The 21,780-nt window shown below is 32.1% G+C and overlaps 3 protein-coding genes across 5 annotated transcripts in view; all 3 read right to left on the bottom strand.

Annotated features, from left to right (window-relative positions):
- The window catches only part of LOC142354503 (uncharacterized), a 63,992-nt gene extending 60,550 nt beyond the window's left edge, over positions 1 to 3,442 (bottom strand). For 2 of the 3 annotated variants that reach the window (XM_075406824.1, XM_075406826.1), the window contains exons 1-2: positions 3,314 to 3,442; positions 2,522 to 2,634 (exon numbers count right to left, since the gene is read on the bottom strand). In XM_075406824.1, the coding sequence (XP_075262939.1) occupies positions 2,522 to 2,601 (80 nt within the window). In that variant the 5' untranslated portion in view covers positions 2,602 to 2,634; positions 3,314 to 3,442. Of the gene's footprint in view, positions 1 to 2,521; positions 2,657 to 3,313 lie in introns of all 3 variants that reach the window. The other variant, XM_075406825.1, reaches the window with a different exon arrangement.
- The window catches only part of LOC142354506 (chromobox protein homolog 3-like), a 572,284-nt gene that overhangs the window by 302,049 nt on the left and 248,455 nt on the right, over positions 1 to 21,780 (bottom strand). The window lies entirely within an intron of this gene.
- LOC142354043 (uncharacterized) overlaps positions 10,178 to 21,780 on the bottom strand; it is a 61,653-nt gene continuing 50,050 nt past the window's right edge. Inside the window, exon 2 of the mRNA XM_075406311.1 lies at positions 10,178 to 10,710. Within this exon, the coding sequence (XP_075262426.1) occupies positions 10,489 to 10,710 (222 nt within the window). The 3' untranslated portion in view covers positions 10,178 to 10,488. The remainder of the gene's footprint in view (positions 10,711 to 21,780) is intronic.

Below are 21,780 nucleotides of genomic sequence, written 5' to 3'. Positions count from 1 at the left end.
TTGGTTGCTCAAATTGACATGACAATCGTTTGTTAGGCTAACGTTGGCTGTGGAATGAGAAAATTTTCCATAATTGATGTATAAGTCCAAGTTCTGCAATTTCGTCAAGAGTTTCTCAAAAAGTCAATTTTATTTAAAAAATATAATGGGGTCTTCTGGGTCAATGAGCTGTTCAATACTACCCATACTATTTTGGCGATGCCTCCTATCCATAAGGATGGTAAAACACCCAGAGATTTTTCTTCTGGGTCAATGCTTAAAATATGATACATAAAAAAGTGTGTAGTTCGGAAACGCAGAATTTTTGACCGTTTTTTATGTAAAAATTGCTCTCATTTCTTTACTACTGGGCGTTGGTTGCTCAAATTGACATGACAATCGTGTGTTAGGCTAACGTTGGCTATGGAATAAGAAAATTTTCCATAATTGATGTATAAGTTCAAGTTCTGCAATTTCGTCAAGAGTTTCTCAAAAAGACAATTTTATTTAAAAAATATAATGGGACCTTCTGGGTCAATTAGTTGTTCAATGTTACCCATACTGTTTTGGCAGTGCCTTCCATCCATAAGGATTGTAAGGCACCAGCTTTTTTTGTTTGGCGTCTTCGTTTAAGTTTTGGGGGGCTAAATTTTTTTTTTTAAAAAAATCGATTTTTTGTTAAATGTCCATCCCCTTGTGCCCTTACAGGCACCTTCTCCCATGTGCTGTATTTTAATTGTGCGTTGTTTCTTTCTTCTGTGATGTGCTATAATGTTCCTGGCTTATCCGGGATTTTAGATTTTAGCTATATGTCTTGGAAAAAAAAGAGCCTCCATTTTTGCTTATTCTGCAAGAAAAACAGTCAAAACTGTTTTCCCTTGTAGTTTAAGAAGCTCATGAGGACTCACGAAAAAACCAAGACTCTTTAAATGCCTCCTTTCTGTTGTTATGGAGGATTAGTAACCATAGAACTTTCATATTATGGAAAAGTTGTAGTCATAGAACTTCCATTTATGAAAAAGTTTTAGTCATAGAACTTTCATTTATGGCAAAGTTATATTTTTACCAATCTTTTAAAACTTTTTTGAATTATGAAGTCAATGGTCCATAATATGAAAGTTCTATGATTAAAACTTTTGGTCAACCCGGGGAACACCCTTGGGAATCGATGCCTTTTGGGATAATCACACATCAGACCAACCTATAGGATGGGAGAAGTAGTGGATGCAGTACAAACTTGCTCTGCTAGCGAAAAGAAACATAATATTGGATACTTTGCTTAGCTCTAGCTGCTACCACTAGAACCTATTTACGAAGAGACGATACCAGGATCTTCAGCCCAGAGTTCCAGAGTTGCCATTTGGTCAAGTTCGTTCCACGAATACTTTGATTATAAGAACCTCCGTCTTTCCATGCCAAAATTCAAGCGTGAGAGAAGTTTTACTCCAGGTATAAACTCAAGCATTTTTGCCTACAAAAATTTGAGAGAAGGGTAAACTCAACTGTCTCAAGCTTTAGATTTCTTGCCTAATCTAAAGTATTAGATTTCTTCTTTTGCTGGGATTGATGTCTTGAAGTAGTTCTGACATCATTCCGATTGCATTTGATGGTTCAAACAATGGTTTCTTTGAAAAAGGTTTAGCCTCAATTGAGATTTTCTTCAGAGTCTACTTTCGGACCGTGCCATGTGATGCTCACTTTTTAGCACACGCATCTAATTTTTTTTTGAAGTCTGATTATTTTTTAAATCTTTTTCAGTTGAGAATTAACTTGGTTAACATAACGGTGGTTATCAATACAACAGATCAACAGTTTATTTGAATTTGCAATACAAGATCTACAAATTGAATTTTTGTAGCGATTGCGATGTTTTTTTTTAAGTATATGTCTGTGTTTGCGAATTCACCCAAATTAAGATCTTGTGTTTATTTCAATGAGAAGAGCAACTGAACCCTAGGAGAGATATATGGTAATAAATTGGGAAATATAACACATGATCAATTGGCCTCTTTTATTGACGTTTTAAGTAACATATGAATAAAATTTCATTAATCGTCAACGGTTTTGCAAAAAGCAAAATTATTCCGTTTTTATGAATTTTTCAAAATTTGACATGGTATTATCTGCGTAGCACAACATATCCAGAAACCTGTTTGTCTAAACATCGGTTGTCGGAGATAAAAAATTTTCAAAAAATCTCCAAGGATCTAAAATGGGCAAAAAATTCTACAAGGAGCTAAAATGGGAGCTAAAATGGGAGAATTAAGTTATTTTTACTTTCTTCTGCTGAAAGCCTTTTAACAGCCGGAAGCCGCCAGTTGACTGCAGGTCGGGTGGTTACAATCATTCGGTTCAGGCAAATTTACCTAAACATTGATATGATAATTTTAAAATCTTACCTGAATTCGTTACCGAGTAAAGTTCAAGCTATTTGAACTTAACTTTTCTTTGGGATGGAGTTTATTTTTAATGAGTAAATGTATATTTATCTCAAATTTATGCGATAAATTATGTTTTTATCATATCTAATGTAATGACTAACCTGGTCGCTTTTGGTGCGGACCTGCTCACTATGGTCGACGTTGCCAACGATAGCAAAATAAAGAAAGAAACCGAATTCATTCAACAGTCATGAACGTTTTACGCTCACAATATCTATACCCGCACACGTTCCTAACTTTCTCAGCGGCTCAGTACTGAATAAGAATGTTCTAGAACTTTCGCATTCGTAGTAAGAAATTAGAAAATTCCAGAATAGTTTATGTTTTTCAGAACAAAAGGTTATCAGAAACTCAATGTGATTCAGATTTATGATCAATTCTTGTTTAGATCTAGCAAGCTCTGATCCAGACTCTGAATTTATTCTGATTCAGAGATGATCAATTCTTGTTTAGATCTAGCAAGCTCTGATCCAGACTCTGAATTTATTCTGATTCAGAGATGATCAATTCTTGTTTAGATCTAGCAAGCTCTGATCCAGACTCTGAATTTATTCTGATTCAGAGATGATCAATTCTTGTTTAGATCTAGTAAGCTCTGATCCAGACCCTGAATTTATTCTGATTCAGAGATTGACTCACACTGAAATATTATAATTCAGATTCAATTCTTTTCCTTTTTAGTATTTTTTCTGTTATCAATTCTGTTCAGTGATGTCAATTGATTTATCTTCTGATTCAGGGCTGATTCAGAAATGCATTCTCAATTATCGTATGATTCAGAAAACTTCAAAAACTGTTGACACTGAAAGCTTTCTGAGTCAGTACTGAACATTGATGTCACACTTAGTATATTCTGTATCAACTCTGACGCTGACTGAATGTTAGGTACGGACGGTCGGTTTTTTGAACGACTGTTTTCAAGCTTCAGCACGGATAAAATGAAAGAGATTATTTATAGCTTTAAATGAGGAATAAACAAAAATTGAAATTCTTTGTATTTTGTAAGTATTTAATAATCTCATTTTTAAAAATGCAGTTCAAAACTGTCACAAAGGTGAAATTTAACTTCAATGAGCTTCTTTATCCAATTTCATAGACGTTGATGACATGCAGTCGGAACCAATTCAACTCTTTCATTAAATTTTGTAAAATTTTTGGAAAAACTTTTATAATTATTTTATTAGAGAATCAATTGATTATTAATAAATCTGGAAGATTCTTTTCAGGGGAATTGATATCTTCATGTCACATGCCATCAAGCTTCCTGATGGTTGCTTAAAGACTTTTTTATTCAGTCTTACAATCAAGCAACCACGTGAATCAATTTCAGTGTTCAACTTGAGGATATGAAGATCCTGATGCGACATTAATAAAAAATGACGTAAAATGAAAGACTGCAGAAAAAACAGACGAAATCTTGATTGAACAAACTGCGCTCAACTTCCAGTTTGTTGAGATTTTTTGATGCACAAAATGCCGGCTGAAAGAAATACGTCAGAAAAATGCCAGAAGTGAAAACTATTTCCGAAAATGAAAATAAAAATAAAAGAAAAACAATATAGAAAATGCATAAGATACTATTTTCGAAGAGCGTTTAAAAAAATTGTCTTACGACTGATGATCATTTTGTCTGCGAGTTCTTAAAACTATTTTTGTGAAAAAACTTCTTAAGGATTGCGAGGATACGAGTTTGGATTTTGAAATCTCTCTGCATGAAGATAGACATCACATAGCTGCAAAAAAGGAGTATATTAAAAATTAATTACATACGACTGCTTTCAATTTAAACACCATACGAGAAAAAAAGCAGGAAAATGTTCATAAGCTTAATCAAATTGAATCGTTATCTTGTAGAATCCTGCAGGCTGAATGAGGCGGAAAAAGGAAAATTGTCTCTTAAGAAGTAAAAAATCTGCAGAAATCAGTCTTGGAGCAATGTCGTCTTGAACAACCAGACGAAAATTGTCACGCCCCTATTTCTTCCCTCATAGTTACGTGATGATATTCCTTAAAATATCCATAATTAAGTGCTTTATATTAATTAATATTCATTTAGTTTCAAGGCCATATATAGCCAGTATTTCCATCTAGGCCTGTAACCCCAAATTTGTTTATGTTTACGAAAAACAACCGCAGAGTGAGAGTTTTACTAGCAAACATATCAAGTGCCTAAATGCCTCAATATTTACTTTTTTGAGTTTCTTGAAGATAAATTCGCATAATTAGTAAATAACTTTATGAGAGATTATGTACTTGGTGAAGTAATTATTCTGATAAAGTAGGTGCTAATACGGAACTTGTATACGTACTTAACAAACATCAAGAGACGTACAAAAGCCGGAAATTGCCCAACTTGTAGATCTGTAAATATTTGCGAAGGACCAACACAACTCAAGGCACAGTCCTGCCGAACTTACGATCAGCAGAACACCGGAGAAACAGCCTGACTATCAGTTGCTAATAAAACTCAGCAAAAACTCAAACTTCTTATTCTATCATTGAAAACTTTGGCTTTATTTTCTGATTTATTAATTAAAGATTGAACTGGAAATTCTTCCTAAAATTAATAAGTTAAAACAGGCTACATTAGAGTTATAGTATGGCTAAATAAAGCTCTAAAACCCAAGGCAACTAGTGGATATATCGCGCATCCGAACCGCTCAATAAAAGGCTATTACTAGCTAAGTTTATTCAAAATATATCCGCTAAAAATCGCACTGTGAAGCACCAAAATAAGTCCTTGAAAAATGACAATTAATCACATTATTTACTGCTATTATTAACCTCAGAAAACACCATGAGGAACACCTAGAAATCAGTGCGTAACAAAAATCTTAAAAAGACTGAAAAAAGGACTTCTGATGACGTACAAAAATTATTTTAGAGACTTTCAGCTCTGATCACAACTATTTATATCTATAAATCACAACTTGAGTAAGCCCCGAGAATCAAATCTTTATTCAAATTCTGAAATAAAAGTTTGTGCTAGATGAGTTCTATTTGATCAATCTTACGAAATAAGCAAAAAAAAATTCGTTATATTTTGATAAGTTGAAAACTTTGTCTTAGTTTCGTCATTTGTAAAAATCAGATAAGAGAACATTGAATAAGCAATTAAAATCGGGTTGGATGATGGAGGGTATGTGCGTATCTGGAAGGAGGTTCTATAACTCCAATAATTCGCCTTCACAGCACAAATTCTCTTCAGCAGTTTTGGTATATCGCATACTTTGAGACTTATAAAAAATTCTTAAGAGAACTAAATGCTCATTAACTTAATGCCTTCGGGTCTTACAACTTTATCGCGTATCTCGTGAAATAAATTGTTAAATTTTCCAGTCAGACAAAAAATTAGTGACACCAAAAATCGCATTAAACGATCTCCGAAATGCTTAGTTTTATATTGGGGGAGTTTCAAATTTATTCTTTCGAACAAACTTCAGAATGGCGTCAGATATTCAAAGAAGGAAAATTAGAGTGCGCTAAAAACTGCAAAATGAATTGTAAATTTAAATTTAGTTAGAATTGCAACCAATCTTACCAAATACACTGATAATAATAGCCAAAATAGACGAACTGGCTTGTACGCAGACAAAATTGGTGAATTTCAAAAAGCTTACTACGTACATCCCCAAATTCCAAATTTCAATATTTGACACAAAAAGAAAATTGCTTTTGATCGTGATAATCGGACCAATTTCTTTAAAAAACTCTTACTCTTCGTGAGACGTTTAGACAAACCGACCGTCAGGTCTTATAAAAGTTAAGTTGAATTTATCAGACGCAAATCATTAAAAAATGTATTTACAAAAAAATGCTAGTATCTAAAAATGCCAGATCCGTTCCAGCTTTTTACTCCAACAGAATATATCTATTGATACAATTCGAGCTGTCACTTACAAAAACTGATTCTTAACCGAAAAAAAATACAAAACTATTTAACTCCAACGGTTTTACAAAGATTAGTTGGGAAAATAAAAAAATGCCCATTAGATCATTTAATTTTGCTGCATTTCATCAAACTTGATCAGCCTCTTCGATTGACTTTTTTTCAGTCCAAAATATACCTTTAAAATTAACGACATAGGAGTCTCATTGCCATCATCACTGCAAAATAGATTCTCGTGACGTAGAAAGAAACAGGCATAGAAACGAGTTCAAAAGGTTATCGGCGCTTCTTGCAACTCAATTAACATAATTTCAAAGTCCAAAAACCATTTTGTTGATAGAGGTAAGTTAAACGTAATCAAAATCTAATCACGTCGCACCAGCATCATGTTGGGCAATTCAATTCAGGGGTGTGTATCCGAGAACTTTTTACGTTTGCCGAAAGTTGCGACAACAGTGGGGTTTGAACCCACGATCTCCATACGATAGTCAGTGCCTTTAGTCACTCAACGATATCTCCTTTGCACTCTCCTACGCAAATCTTAGATTACGCAAAACGCTAGCAATCAAGAGTGAGGTCCGTAAAATAATATCGCTGAAATTGTTCTAGAACAAACGGAGAACAAAAAATCGTCATGCGATAAAATAAAAAGCACCAAGTTCACCTCAATATAACTAAGATAACCTTACAGCTATAAAAAAAACTAAAACTTAAAGATGAGCTCCAAAAATAATTTTCAAAAATCATTGCTGTATAATTTTTGCACTCGATCATATAACAGATTTGATGTAAGAGCTTAACAATTAGAAAAGCAATTAGTCCAAATGAACAAAACGCACCTAAAATTGGCTAACTGCTGTCAGAAAAACAATTCAAGTTTTATAAAAACGACAAGAAATCTGTGAATGAAGAGAAATATTCCCCTTCCGTGAATATTTTTAACTACGCACGTTTATATCACTTTCACCCTTCGTTAAAACAAGAAAGCTCGGTAATTTGCGTTCGCACAAAGTTCCGAACCCGCTAATCCGCATTTTTGGCATAAATGTCTACCAAATGAGGAAAGAATAGAAAACCCCAAAAACTCAAGTTCACAAAAAGATCTCCTCCAACGCAGATAACTCAGTGGAGGAAACAAATGCCGCATTAGATTGATGAATCAGCCATTATCAAGAAAGCAAGTCAAGACGAACGACAAAATGAAACAACAATAACAACAAACATTAATTACATCCAAAACTTTAAAAAAAAACACATAGTAGCAAGGTCAAAATAACGTCAAAAAAAACTGAAAGTCAAAAAAAATAACTTGTACATCACTAAAAAAAGAGATGGGACCACTCCATAATAAGGCCCGGTAACAATTAGACAAAAACAAAAAACAGAAAAGTTGGATTAAATTTTTGAAAACAATCAGGTTCAAAGTAACGAAAACCATTAGATAGCAAATGAAAACATCCAACACATTTACGGTCACAAACGCTTCTAAAGGAGAGCATTAAAACCTGTCTCCATTCAATTTTTTATGCGGTTACAAAAAGAACAACAAATAGACAACTAAAATTCAAGTAAAACTTGCGAGAAAACGCTGTCGAAGCCGTATAGGCATATTTGGCCCCAAAAAATATGTTCAATTCAGCCTTCCTGGAACGCCAATAATGTGATATGCGAGCTCTCTTTAATGAGAATAGGTAATAGGTAGACAAAAATCAAAGAAGGGCAAAATTAAGTAAAACTTTTGTATTTTTCAAAAACAATTATTTTTAAAGACATGAAAGCAATTAACTACAAAAGTAAACAGTTAAATTGGTTCGTTTATTCGTTCAAAGAAGCGCTTGAGACCTGTAATTATTCAGATTGCCTCAAGTCTACAAAAATAGCGTCAAATTTAGACAAAAATAAGTACTTTTTTTTGCAAAAAACCTGTGTCGAACTCAGTAAAATCAAAACTAAATCTTCCAAAACAATAGATTTTGTAAACTTGTACCTTCCCTCGACTATCTCAATTTCAAATGTGACCTGTGATAAACGAGACTAGGTAAAAATAGGTAAAGAAAAGTTAAAAAATGTTTAATTTTTTAATTTTTGAAAACAATTGTTTTCAAAGTCATGAAAGCAAATCAGAAAATAGGCTGATTCGTTGCTCCATAGAAGATCATTGAGAACTGTCAAAATACAGGAAAATCCAGGAACTGTCAATCATACGACTAAAAAGATATTAAAAAGGACAGTTAAAGACAAATGTAAAAAATTCAAAATTCTTCGAAAGAGGGGAGTCAAAGCCGTTAAAACCATATTCCCTGCTTGTTAAGATTTCTATATGTTCAATTGTTCCTTATTTTGAACGCCAGTAATATAATATGTGAACTTTCAATATTGTGGTAATGTGACAAAACGAGAAAAAATTGTGAAAAATGGTTCAATGCCCAAAAATAAAAAATGTGAAATCAAGTAGTATCAAAGCTAGAAAGCCATAATATAACATGCAAAAAAGATTAAATTTCAATTCAGTAGAAAACAGAAGAAGAAGCATTCTTTTTATTCTAAGCTACAAGTTGACCAAACTTGAAAAATAGTGGCAAAATTCAAGCCATTGTTTATTTAAAAATCAAACATTTTTGAAAGTAAAAACAATCATAACCTTTTGAGTAAGGAAATTAAATACATTAATTTCGAACTGCTTAGGAAGCTAATTAGACCTATCAACAGTGCGCTTTCATTTGAATTGTTCTTTCTTTGATTAACATAAAAAGATCGAATTTTTTTTTAAAAAAAAAAGACCGTTTGATTACAATCCGAATTATTTTTGGATTGTAACAGTCCAAGATTGGACCAAACCAGCCTTGCTATTGCTGTTCGTGCGTTAAGAACACTCAAATGTTTTGAATGTGATAGACCTAGATAATTTGTTAGTTAAAAGACGAAAAATAACTGCTGCGTTTTTGATAATCATAGAATAAAGTTTTCAAAAAACGGCAAAATTTTAAATATTCTCAACAGAAGTGGAAGTAGGACTAGCTCTCTTTTTAGTTTACAAAGATTGTGTTAGTTGTTTTTGGATGTGTACCTTTGGCAAATTTAATCAAAGTGGACTAAAGAAGTTTATTTTGGGCAATTTTGATGAAAAAGGCTGAAATTTGAAATATTTAGCCAAAAATTTTGCGTAAAATTAAAATCAAAATAGTTAATAGTACTTTTTGTCATCAAAATTCAAATCAACAGTACTATTGTTAACAATTTTTACACATTTTACGAAATTTACGAATGTTTAGGCAAAAATTCTTGAAAATGTGAATAAAAATAACGCAAATCGGTCTAAAATTCACAAAAATTTAAACCATGATAACTCGCTCTAAAAAACGAACTTAAAAAAAAATTTAATTCCATATTCTACGTCGGACGGGCTTTTTAATGATACTACTCACAACTCTCTACGATGAATGTATCGATCGGCCAAAATTGTCTGAACAAAAAAAAACCAGTTGAGTATATAGCCCCCCCCCCCCCCCGAGAGGGGTCGGAACAACTGCACTTTGTACGTGAACAAGCGCTTTATGTAAAAATCAGAGAAGATCATTACTCGTCCAGTCTTGGAAACCTATAGAAAATCGAACACTCCTTATCGAGTCATTAAAACCAAGAGAATACCAATAAGAGCTCGCTGAGGTATTAATGAAGAAGGCATTCACTATTCATCGTTTTCAGACCACTGTTGAGACAAACGGAAGTCTATGTTATCGCTAAATACGGGCAATTTTAAACAGCAGAAATTATACATCCTGAAATTATATCAATATAAAAATAATGCTCGCTAATTAAAGTTTGTTCACTCATTCTCAACAACGACTGAGGTTTGAAAATCGTATCATTCTGGTCAAACAATAAATTTCTAGCTAGTTGAGGAACAACCATAGGTTCGAATTGCAAAATGTACACATATATACAATTTTTCAGATATTTACAGTATAAAGGATAAATCACCAAAATACAGATCTTATTCTCATTTTAATGATATAACGAGGGATAGAAAACAAGACAGACCTATCCTGTTTCGCAGCAACCTTGAATGCTTTGTCAATGGAATATTTATCACTTGATAATAAGTGATTGAGGTGGCGTGGCGGGGGAGGGGGTGGGGTTGCCGAACAGTATAGTTCTTCTCTATAGCTATCGATACTCTCAACGATCCATAGTTTCAATAGTTGGTTTCGTTCTAAGTTCGAAGCAAACACAGTTAATTGCGTCTGCGTCTTCACCTGAGTTACCAGGGACGCAATCAAACCCGCCGAAATTGCAACAGCTATCACCTGAAGCACCGCACGGTCCGCATGTTAGACAGGATCCAACGTCCAGTTTTGTATCTGGACAGCAAGCGTCTAAAGAGGTCTGCACTGTTGGAACCTGAAAAAAAATGGACGTCTGCGAAATAAAGTTTCCTCGAGATTTCAGCTTGCGGATTTATATTGGAACAAAAAACGCGAGCTAATTAGCTCATCTGTACATTAACATTGGACCAATTTCAACTTATTTTTAAATCTTGGGCAATGTCGACTTTTTCTTGGTCTAAAAAAGTGCCCAGTGCCTTTTGCAAAACTACTGCATGGTTATTTGCAAGTCAAAGAAAACTAAGAGGACATCTAAACTTCTACAGTATCATTTCATTTCATGAAGTTCATCAATTTTTGAGAGATTTCACGGAAAATCTAGATTATCCCTCATATCCTGCCACCAATAGCAAGTATATTTCAAACATTGCATGTACTTTGCAATATAACGAGTCAAAATTCATTTACAACCAAATTTACTTTTTGGAAAAACCATTTTCACAAAAATTTTGTAAAAATCAATTAAGCAACGTATCTTTCCGTCTCAGTGGGGGCGGGGCGTCAACTGACTTTTTGTAGTCAATTTTGGTCAATCGATATATTCATTGTCAGATTGAAATTTAATTTGAGTGAAATCATTAGAAAGCACAATAAAAGTAGAACATTTCAATTAGCGGACGTTATGAAAATTGTCTTTCACGTATGTTTTCAAGTAGTTTTTGGGGTTTGAAACAAATTTTTAGCGCTAGATAGATAGCTTAAGTGCAAACTTCATCCTTTCATTGCCAAAATTGATTTAAAAACAATAAAAAGCTTACAAAGCATTCTGAGCAAAGACGGCATAAAATGGTTAGCTCTTCAAATATTATTCTTTTGTTTGATAGTTTTGTTTGAATTGTAGCCTGCTTTGATGAAAAAACCACCATTTTTAGCACTTTCCACTAATACCTTTTGTCTTTCACAATAATTTTGTCTGCTTTGTATTTAGTGCAAAAAAATGATCACATAGCATTTTTGTTCCACGTGTTCTTGATTAAAATTTTTGACAAGGCGCAACAGAGGATAATTATTGTGTAATTTTCGAATGCAACCTCGATTTTCATTTCACGATGAAAACTACAAAAGAACACCCAGCATGAATTAATCAAATTGGAAAACTTTTCATAAAAAAATATTTTACTCTCTCAAACTGTTTCCAAAATTTGGCTACTTTTTCTCAATGTAATCTTCAGCTATGCGAGCTGCACTTGACTAAACTTATCAAGATTGACAAAAATATTGATTAGAGTCGAAGATAGACGATGCTACTACTGCTAAGTTAGCAGTAATTTTGTTTTCTTGAGGTTGATGGGATTGGTGGGGATTAAAAGCAGGGTCACCTTCATTGTTTTCTATTGGATTTGCACTTCTCAATTTTTCATTGCTTTTCCAAAAGTTGTATAATAGCTCAAGCTGAACTTTCAAGCAAAAAATCAATATTTTTATCTAGTAAAATTCCTTAAAAATGTTATTGTTCCCACATTTTTTGAAAATGGGAGAGCTTTATGGCAGCCCAACTTTTTTTGTTCAGACCACTTTTGAAAATATTGAGGGAATCCCAGGCTACCATATGCGGTATAAACTGACAACTCTCTGCGTCTAGAATTTCACCACAAAGAACTTTCAGGAACTTTCATTTTTTGGGGAAAACGCCTTTTCTGCCCACAATTTCATACAAATTAACTTTTGATCAATTTTAGCTAAAAGTTTCGTGAAAGCTCAATCATCTACAACTAACGCCGGTTTTTGACCGGTATCTATAAAAAAGTATCTTATTGTTTTGCCAATGTCTACATTGTACGGAAATACAAAAAAGCTGCGTTTTTCAGAAAAAAGCTTTCAGCAAATTTTTAGACCTTTTGATAAGTTTTTAACCCCTCCCTCACCCGTTAACCTATCATTTCATCCAAATTTCAGTTTCCTTTAGTTTCTTCTCTAGTACTGATAAACAGGGAGAAATTCGTTGAGATCTGTTTATATCACCAATTGTAAGGAAAAAAAAGCAAATCTGTTTAAATCGCAAATTTAAAAATCAGAAAATTAGAAAGATATTTCATATCAAGCCTTAAAAACTAAGGAACACTTTTGAGAAAATTTTGTGATAGCGTGAACTTTATCCGCATGCACAATCGACTGAAAAAAATAAAAGATTTGTCATTCTGCATTTTGCACTTTTGTTGATTACACTCAGATCTGAAGCTGAAATCAGACTTTTTTGACATTAGAAAACTTTGACATCACCACCTTTTATGCCACTAATTTTTGTCATTTTGTGCCATTCAGAAACAACGAATATGAGTTGTTAAGAGCAGTTCCATGTACTCGGTCAGCTAATTTTGAGTTCCAATTTTATTCAATGTAGATTGTTTTTGGACGCAGTCTTTTAAAGAACTCATAATTTTCGATAAATTTGAGTTCAATTGGAAGTCAAATTTATGCTACAAATATACTGATGCAATACATGTAATAAAAAACTGAATTTTAAGGCCCGAACGGCTATTTTTGTAATAAAAGAAATCAATTTTCGCAAGTTTTTTCTTGACTTGCCCTATTTTGACTAATGCTTTCAGCATTATCCTCTTTTCAATATCAGACTTCTTCAAGGCTGTTAATAAAAAGTATCAAGTTGATACAATAAGTGCTTATATTCAACTGTGTGGATCCGTTCTCATAATTCTGATACTTTGATCCAATTCGTGCCTAGCTTCAGCTGTGTGAAAGTGTATTTACATGATTCTTAAATGAGTTCATTTAGAATTAATAGTGACAAATCATAAGGAAAGGGGCAGTGTTCAGTGCATTCAGTTTTATTTATACTTACAAGAGATTAAATGCTTAGAAACTTTGTTTCAAAAAAGAACATTACTTTCTAATTCTTGTTACGACAAATTTACTTTCTCTTTTTTGTTTTCCTTCCTGTAGCTGACAACTTTTTTGATTTTTAAATTGAAATTTTCGGACTTTAATTGTTGCGTCTCTACGTCAGTAGTAATATAGTGAGCTACACTCCCCGGGGGGGGGGGGTGAGGTCCCCCATGTATTAAGATAGGGTATAGCGTATTTTTCGGGATTTGGGACCTCCCTAACGTATTAAGATAGGGAATGAATTAGCATGTATTAAGATTAGGTATAGCGGTCTTAATGTATTAAGATTAGGTATAGGTTGCATGTATTAAGATTAGGAATAGAATCTCTATGTATTAAGATTAGGAATAGAATCTCCATGTATTAAGATTGGGTATAGCCGCCATGTATTAAGATTAGTTATAGCCGCCGACATGTATTAAGATTAGTTATAGCCGCCGACATGTATTAAGATTAGTTATAGCCGCCGACATGTATTAAGATTAGTTATAGCCGCCGACATGTATTAAGATTAGTTATAGCCGTCGACATGTATTACGATTAGTTATAGCCGTCGACATGTATAAAGATGGGGTATAGGCTCCATGTATTAAGATTAGTTATAGCTGTTGACATGTATTAAGGTTAGGTATAAGATCTAGGGTATTTTTTGCAGATTTTTTGCAGTTTTTGCAGAACTTATACGACTTTTGCAGAAATTTGGCAAAATTTTGCCTCCTTTTTTGCATTTCAAGCTAGGATATGATCAAATACTTCATTCTGTTTGGTTGAAAATACCAGTTTAAAAAATCACTTGAGATGAAACAAGGCAAAGACACAGATTTCAACGTTAGCAAAAATAGAATAAAAAAATAAATAAATTTGATCAACAGGTTAAAAGTTGACTAGTAATAGACAACTTTTGTCAGAGTGAACACTTTGCTAAGTGGTGCAAATTTTTAGCATTAAAATACAATAAAAAGCTCAAAATTAAGCAAAAATGATGTCAAATAGCATAAAATCTGCTAAATCGAATCAAACTTTACAAAATTTTTTCTGAAAACTGAATTTAAAAAATCACAAATTATCCTAAAAGTTTTAAGATTAGGTATAGCCTACATGTATTAAGATTATGTATAGTCTACATGTATTAAGATTAGGTGTAGCCTACATGTATTAAGATTATCTATAGTCTACATGTATTAAGATTTGGTATAGTCTACATGTATTAAGATTAGGTTTAGTCTACATGTATTAGGATTAGGTATAGTCTACATATATTGAGATTAGATATAGTCTACATGTAATAAGATTAAGTATAGTCTACATGTTTTAAGATTAGGTATAGCCTATTTGTATTAAAAATAGGTATAGCCTACATGTATTAAGATTAGGTATAGTCTACATGTAATAAGATTAGGTATAGTCTACATGTATTAAGATTAGGTATAGTCTACATGTATTAAGATTAGGTTTAGTCTACATGTATTAAGATTAGGTATACTCTACATATATTGAGATTAGGTATTGTCTACATGTAATAAGATTAAGTATAGTCTACATGTATTAAGATTAGGTATAGTCTACATGTATTAAGATTAGGTATAGCCTACATGTATTAAGATTAGGTATAGTCTACATGTAATAAGATTAGGTATAGTCTACATGTATTAAGATTAGGTATAGCCTACTTGTATTAAGAATAGGTATAGTCTACTTGTATTAAGATTAGGTATAGTCTAAATGTATTAAGATTAGGTTTAGTCTACATGTAATAAGATTAGTATAGTCTACATGTATTAACATCAGGTATAGTCTACACGTATTAAGGATAGTTATATTCTACACGTATTAAGATTAGGTATAGACTACATGTATTAAGATTAGTTATAGCCTACATGTACTAATTTTAGGTATAGTCGACATGTATTAAGATAGGGCATAGGCTCCATGTATTAAGATTAGGCTCCATGTATTAAGATTGGGAATAGAATCTCTATGCATTAAGATTAGGAATAGAATCTCCATGTATTAAGATTAGTTATAGCCGTCGACATGTATTAAGATTAGTTATAGCCACCGAAATGTATTAATATTATTTATAGCCGTTGACATGTATTAAGATTAGGAATAGGGTATTTTTTGTAGAATTTTTGCAGAATTTTTTGCAAAATTTTTCTGTTTTGTTCAAAATTACGTCGTAGTAGCTGCTCGAGGTCAACAAATTGGTTAGTAATGATCGGCGCTTACTGGCTTAGCTTATTAGGATCCGCACCATCAGGGGGTTTTGCAGGGTATTTTTGCAGAACTTTTTGAAGTTTTTGCAGAAATTTTGCAGAATTCTTGCAAAATTTTGCCTCCTTTTTGCTTTTCAAGCCAAGTTTTGATCAAATACTTAATTCTGATTGGTTGAAAATACCAGTTCAAACAATCACATGAGATGAAACAAGGCAAAGACACAGATTTCAACGTTAGCAAAAATACAATAAAAAAATAAATAAAAGTGATCAACAGGTTAAAAGTTGACTAGTACTATACAACTTTCGTCAGAGTGAACAGTTTGCTAAGTGGTGCAAGTTTTTAGCATTAAGATACAATAAAAAGCTCAAAATTAAGCAAAAATGATGTCAAATAGCATAAATCTGTTAAATCGAATCAAACTTTACAAAATTTTTACTGAAAACTGAATTTAAAAAATCACAAATTATCCTAAATGTTTTAAGATTAGGTATAGCCTACATGTATTAAGATTATTTATAGTCTACATGTATCAAGATTAGGTATAGCCTACATGTATTTAGATTATTTATAGTCTACATGTATTAAGATTATGTATAGTCTACATGTATTGAGATTATGTTTAGTCTACATGTATTAAGATTAGGTATAGTCTACATGTATTGAGATTAGGTATAGTCTACATGTATTAAGATTAAGTATAGTCTGCATGTTTTAAGATTAGATATAGCCTACTTGTATTAAGAATAGGCATAGTCTACATGTATTAAGATTAGGTATAGCCTACATGTATTAAGATTAGGTATAGTCTACATGTAATAAGATTAGGTATAGTCTACATGTATTAAGATTAGGTATAGCCTACATGCGTTAAGATTATTTATAATCTACATGTATTAACATTAGGTATAATCTACATGTATTAAGATTAGGTTTAGTCTACATGTATTAAGATTAGGTATAGTCTACATGTATTAACATTAGGTATAGTCTACACGTATTAAGGATAGGTATATTCTACACGTATTAAGATTAAGTATAGACTACATGTATTAAGGTTAGGTATAGCCTACATGTATCAATATTAGGTTTAGTCTACATGTATTAAGATAGGGCATAGGCTCCATGTATTAAGATTAGGCTCCATGTATTAAGATTATGAATAGAATCTCCATGTATTAAGATTAGGAATAGAATCTCCATGTATTAAGATTAGTTATAGCCGTCGACATGTATTAAGATTAGTTATAGCCACCGACATGTATTAATATTAGTTATAGCCGTTGACATGTATTAAGATTAGGAATAGGGTATTTTTTGCAGAATTTTTGCACAATTTTTTGCAAAATTTTTCTGTTTTGTTTAAAATTACGTCATAGTAGCTGCTCGAGGTCAATAAATTGGCTAGTAACGATCGGAGCTTACTGGCATAGCTTATTAGGATCCGCACAATCAGGGTGTTTTGCAGGGTATTTTTGCAGAACTTTTGCAGTTTTTGCAGAATTTTTGCAGAATTCTTGCAAAATTTTGCCTCCTTTTTGCTTTTCAAGCCAAATTTTGATCAAATACTTAATTCTGATTGGTTGAAGAAACCAGTTCAAACAATCACATGAGGATGAAACCAGGCAAAGACACAGATTTCAACGTTAGCAAAATACAATAAAAAATAAATAAAAGTGATCAACAGGTTAAAAGTTGACTAGTACTATACAACTTTCGTCAGAGTGAACAGTTTGCTAAGTGGTGCAAGTTTTTAGCATTAAAATACAATAAAAAGCTCAAAATTAAGCAAAACTGATGTCAAATAGCATAAATCTGTTAAATCGAATCAAACTTTACAAAGTTTTTACTGAAAACTGAAGTCAAGATTTCACAATTTAACCTAGATGTTTCAAGATGACCTATAGCCGACATGAAATAGCAAGAAGGCGCAGTGGTAGCGTGCTGGGCTCATAACCCAGAGGTCGGTAGATCGAAACTACTTTTTGCTAACCTGACATTGTCACAGTACTAGACGCTCATATTCGCTCGTAGTCGCTCATAACTTGAAAAATGTCAAATAATAGAAAAGCAGATGAACTAGAAATTAAAAAATAACGGACACAGTATAAACTAAGCACAATAAAATACATACTCAATCTAGGCTTTACCTTAAAAAAGTATCAATAATTTGAAAACTGAGGCACAATTATCCCAGTGGGTTGATAAAGTTGATAAAAAGAACAACTTACGTAGCTAACTGAGTAATAGTCACAATTGTTAAAAAAATAAAATCGACTTTTTTAGTCAGCATGCTGTTTATTCTGTTTTTTCCACTCAAAAAACATCGAATCAGGAGAACTACTACCCGCACTCAATAAAAAGCAATTTTTAAAATGTGCTTAGTTGATTAGCTGGTTAGAATCTATGCTAAATATTTAGAAAAAGGATATTTTTTATCAATTTAAGGTATTTTTTGTCATAGAGTGCTCTTTTCTATATGTTCTAGACTAAGTTAAATACTTAATTCTGATTGGTTGAAAATAATGACTTTCAAAAAACAAATGAACTAATCCAGTACAAATATAGAGAGATAATATGAGCAAAATACTATACTAAACCCACAGAATACTGATCAACAAATTATAAGTTGACTAGCACAGTATAAATCTCGTCAAAGTGAACAGTTTGTTATGTGATGCAGACTTTCCCAACTAATATACAATGACAAAGTTCGAAATCACGCAAAATTGATATCAAATGGCATAAACTCTAATAAATTGAAGCAAACTTGAAAATTTTTAATTCTTTCCGAAAACAAATACATAATGAAAATTTTTTTCACCCATCATGGTTAACCAATTTTGTTACGATTTAAAGGTGATCGGAAAAAAGACAGTTGAAAGACTAGTACACACAATGTCTTGTCAACTAGTACAAAATGAGTTGATTCGAAACAAATTTTGGTAGGAAATGTGACTCTCCACGAGAATTTCTCAAAACAGGCAATGAAAGCAAAGGACTTTGCATGTCCATCAATCATTCGTCTACGTGATACAGCTGAGCTGCAAAATTTAACAGAATAAATACAAAAAGTCATACAATAACCGTTGCGTATGGCCTAAAATTTTTCTGTTCGACGCAAAATTTCTGTAAAATTTATAATCTGTTTTCCAAAATATCTCAGGAAAGTTAAAAAGCAATAGGAACTTGCCTACCAAATTCAACAAATTTTTCTTGAGATTATATTGTCAAGATAAAGATAGAAGAACATTGCAAAATTATTTCATTTCAAATAAAAAGGTCTGGTAGTATTTTGGATACAGAGCAATGATAATGACAATTTTGTCTGCTTGCTACAGTGTTTAATCTGTTATAGAGATAGGAAATTTCGTAGACAACTAAGTTTTTATCGATTGACTGCCAGCTCAGGAACAAAAACCAAATGTCAATTTTACAAAATTTGTTTTAAGTAGGACAATTTTACCTATCAAGAATGAACAATCCTCTAATTGATACTGTTATCCAGCTAAAAACGAGTAAAATTGTTGAAAATTAGCTTTCTCTTTGTTCAAGCTAGCCTAACAACCAAATCATTGAAATGAAATTTACGTACGTATGTCATACTGTTACAATAGGTCGGAAATAATATTCCTACAAAGGAGGATTTCGAATCATTTAAATTATCTTCAGCAGACACCTAACATTTGTTTTCAATGTTTCATAAGTCACTTGTTTTCAATGTTAGGTGGCAAAAGACTTAGAGCAGAAAATTTACAAAATCAGTTAACAAGATAATTTAGGAATAAAAAATAACAATAATTTTACTTTACAAATGCAACCAATCTACTATATGAAACTCATTTTCTTACAGAAATACTCACTAGCAGTGCTCAAAACTGTCAACACCTAAAGTTCGTAGTATAAAAAAATTGTTATTGAAAAATATATAATAATTAGATATCAATAAAAATCAAGTACAATTATTGAAAACAATATTTTGCTAAATTTAGAATGCATCAGGAAGTCAACAGCAAATATTTTGTTTTAATGCTTTGAGAAACTTAGTTTGTCTTTGAAATGTCAAAAAGTCTACCATAATCAGCGACTACTCATCGTCTAGAAAGATTGCAAGGGTCGTCGATAGAGGAAAGCACTAATAACCTTATCTGTGTTTTTATCCAGTTCTTGTGATCCATATAGTTTAAAAGCCAATGTCTACAACATCAAAAAATAGTGCCATTCGAATTTCTCAGACTCATGAAATTTTGTATGTTGTTCCGTCTCTTTGTTATCCGAACACTTTCTTTCACTGATCCATTATCCTTCCTCGGAAGTTGCTGAACAGGAAAAAATTGGGACAATTTTCCAAACACATTGCTATATGTGTATTGTTCATTGTTGTCTAATGCTTAGAAAGACAAATTTTTACACTTCTTCGTAGAGAATTGAGAATATTCGAGAGAAGATAAAGTCTCACTAATCAAGAGTTTTATTTTTAATCAAGTTACATTTAGCAATCAAAATTTGAACTTGTCAAGTATCCAGTCCAGAGCCGCAAAACAGCCTTCTCCAGATAGTTAGCAATGCTGGCAGAACAAAGCGAATTGAGTGTCGATACTAGCACCACGTGGTCATTTAACGATCTGGAAAACTTCGATCCAGCTCAATATTGTGGTTCGACTGATATGTCGACTACACCGTCAATGACAACCCCCTCCATAGAGGACGGAACAGCTCACAACCCCATTGTGCTGACTGATGAGGTTGCGATAACTCCCATCAGTGTTCGACCTACAAAACTTCCAGCCATCGTTGAAAGAGTCCGTCCATTTGGCAATGAAATTCAAAACTCGTCAGAATATGTTGTGAGAACTCTTTTTGAATAAATTCGATATTGTAAATTTTATACTTGAATTCTTTTAGTTTTTTGTGATGCATTTATACTTTCGTTTTAATTCACTTCTTTTTAAGTTGAACTATTTGTTTACTCCAAGCACTTTGCAGGCTATTTTCAAGCAAAAACACAGCAACTTTTGTCAAGATTTTATAATTACTTTGATAAGAATTCTGCTTCTTAACAAGAAAGTCGATTTAAAAATTGATTTTTAATAAAATAACTGAATTTTTTTTCGATTTTTGAAAAAATCTTTGGTTTGAAAATTGATATTTAATAAAGCAAAACAAGTTCGAAAGTTGTCATTTTGAAATGTGAAGAAAATTTCTTTTTTTGCGCAAAATCATACCGTAAAATGAAAAAAAATGAATATTTTTTGCGTCTTTATATGACACATTTTGAACATTTTTTCGACATTTAAGAAATTTTTTATATCTCAAAATTTGATATTTAAGAGAAATTGTTAGAAAAATTTTCGATTTTTAAGAGAAAACGTTGAAAATTTTTTCGATTTTTAACAAAAATCGAAATAATTTTCAACGTTTTCTCTTAAAAATCGAAAATTTTTCTAACAATTTCTCTTAAATATCAAATTTTGAGATATAAAAAATTTCTTAAATGTCGAAAAAATGTTCAAAATGTGTCATATAAAGACGCAAAAAATATTCATTTTTTTTCATTTTACGGTATGATTTTGCGCAAAAAAAGAAATTTTCTTCACATTTCAAAATGACAACTTTCGAACTTGTTTTGCTTTATTAAATATCAATTTTCAAACCAAAGATTTTTTCAAAAATCGAAAAAAATATCAGTTATTTTATTAAAAATCAATTTTTAAATCGACTTTCTTGTTAAGAAGCAGAATTCTTATCAAAGTAATTATCAAATCTTGACAAAAGTTGCTGTGTTTTTGCTTGAAAATAGCCTGCAAAGTGCTTGGAGTAAAGAAATAGTTCAACATAAAAAGAAGTGAATTAAAACGAAAGTATAAATACATCACAAAAAACTAAAAGAATTCAAGTATAAAATTTACAATATCGAATTTATTCAAAAAGAGTTCTCACAACATATTCTGACGAGTTTTGAATTTCATTGCCAAATGGACGGACTCTTTCAACGATTGCTGGAAGTTTTGTAGGTCGAACACTG

The sequence above is a fragment of the Convolutriloba macropyga genome, chromosome 15 (genome assembly GCF_964194025.1).
Source record: "Convolutriloba macropyga chromosome 15, txConMacr16.3, whole genome shotgun sequence".
Lineage (NCBI taxonomy): Eukaryota > Metazoa > Xenacoelomorpha > Acoela > Convolutidae > Convolutriloba > Convolutriloba macropyga.
This window is presented reverse-complemented; position numbering and strand designations above follow the sequence as displayed.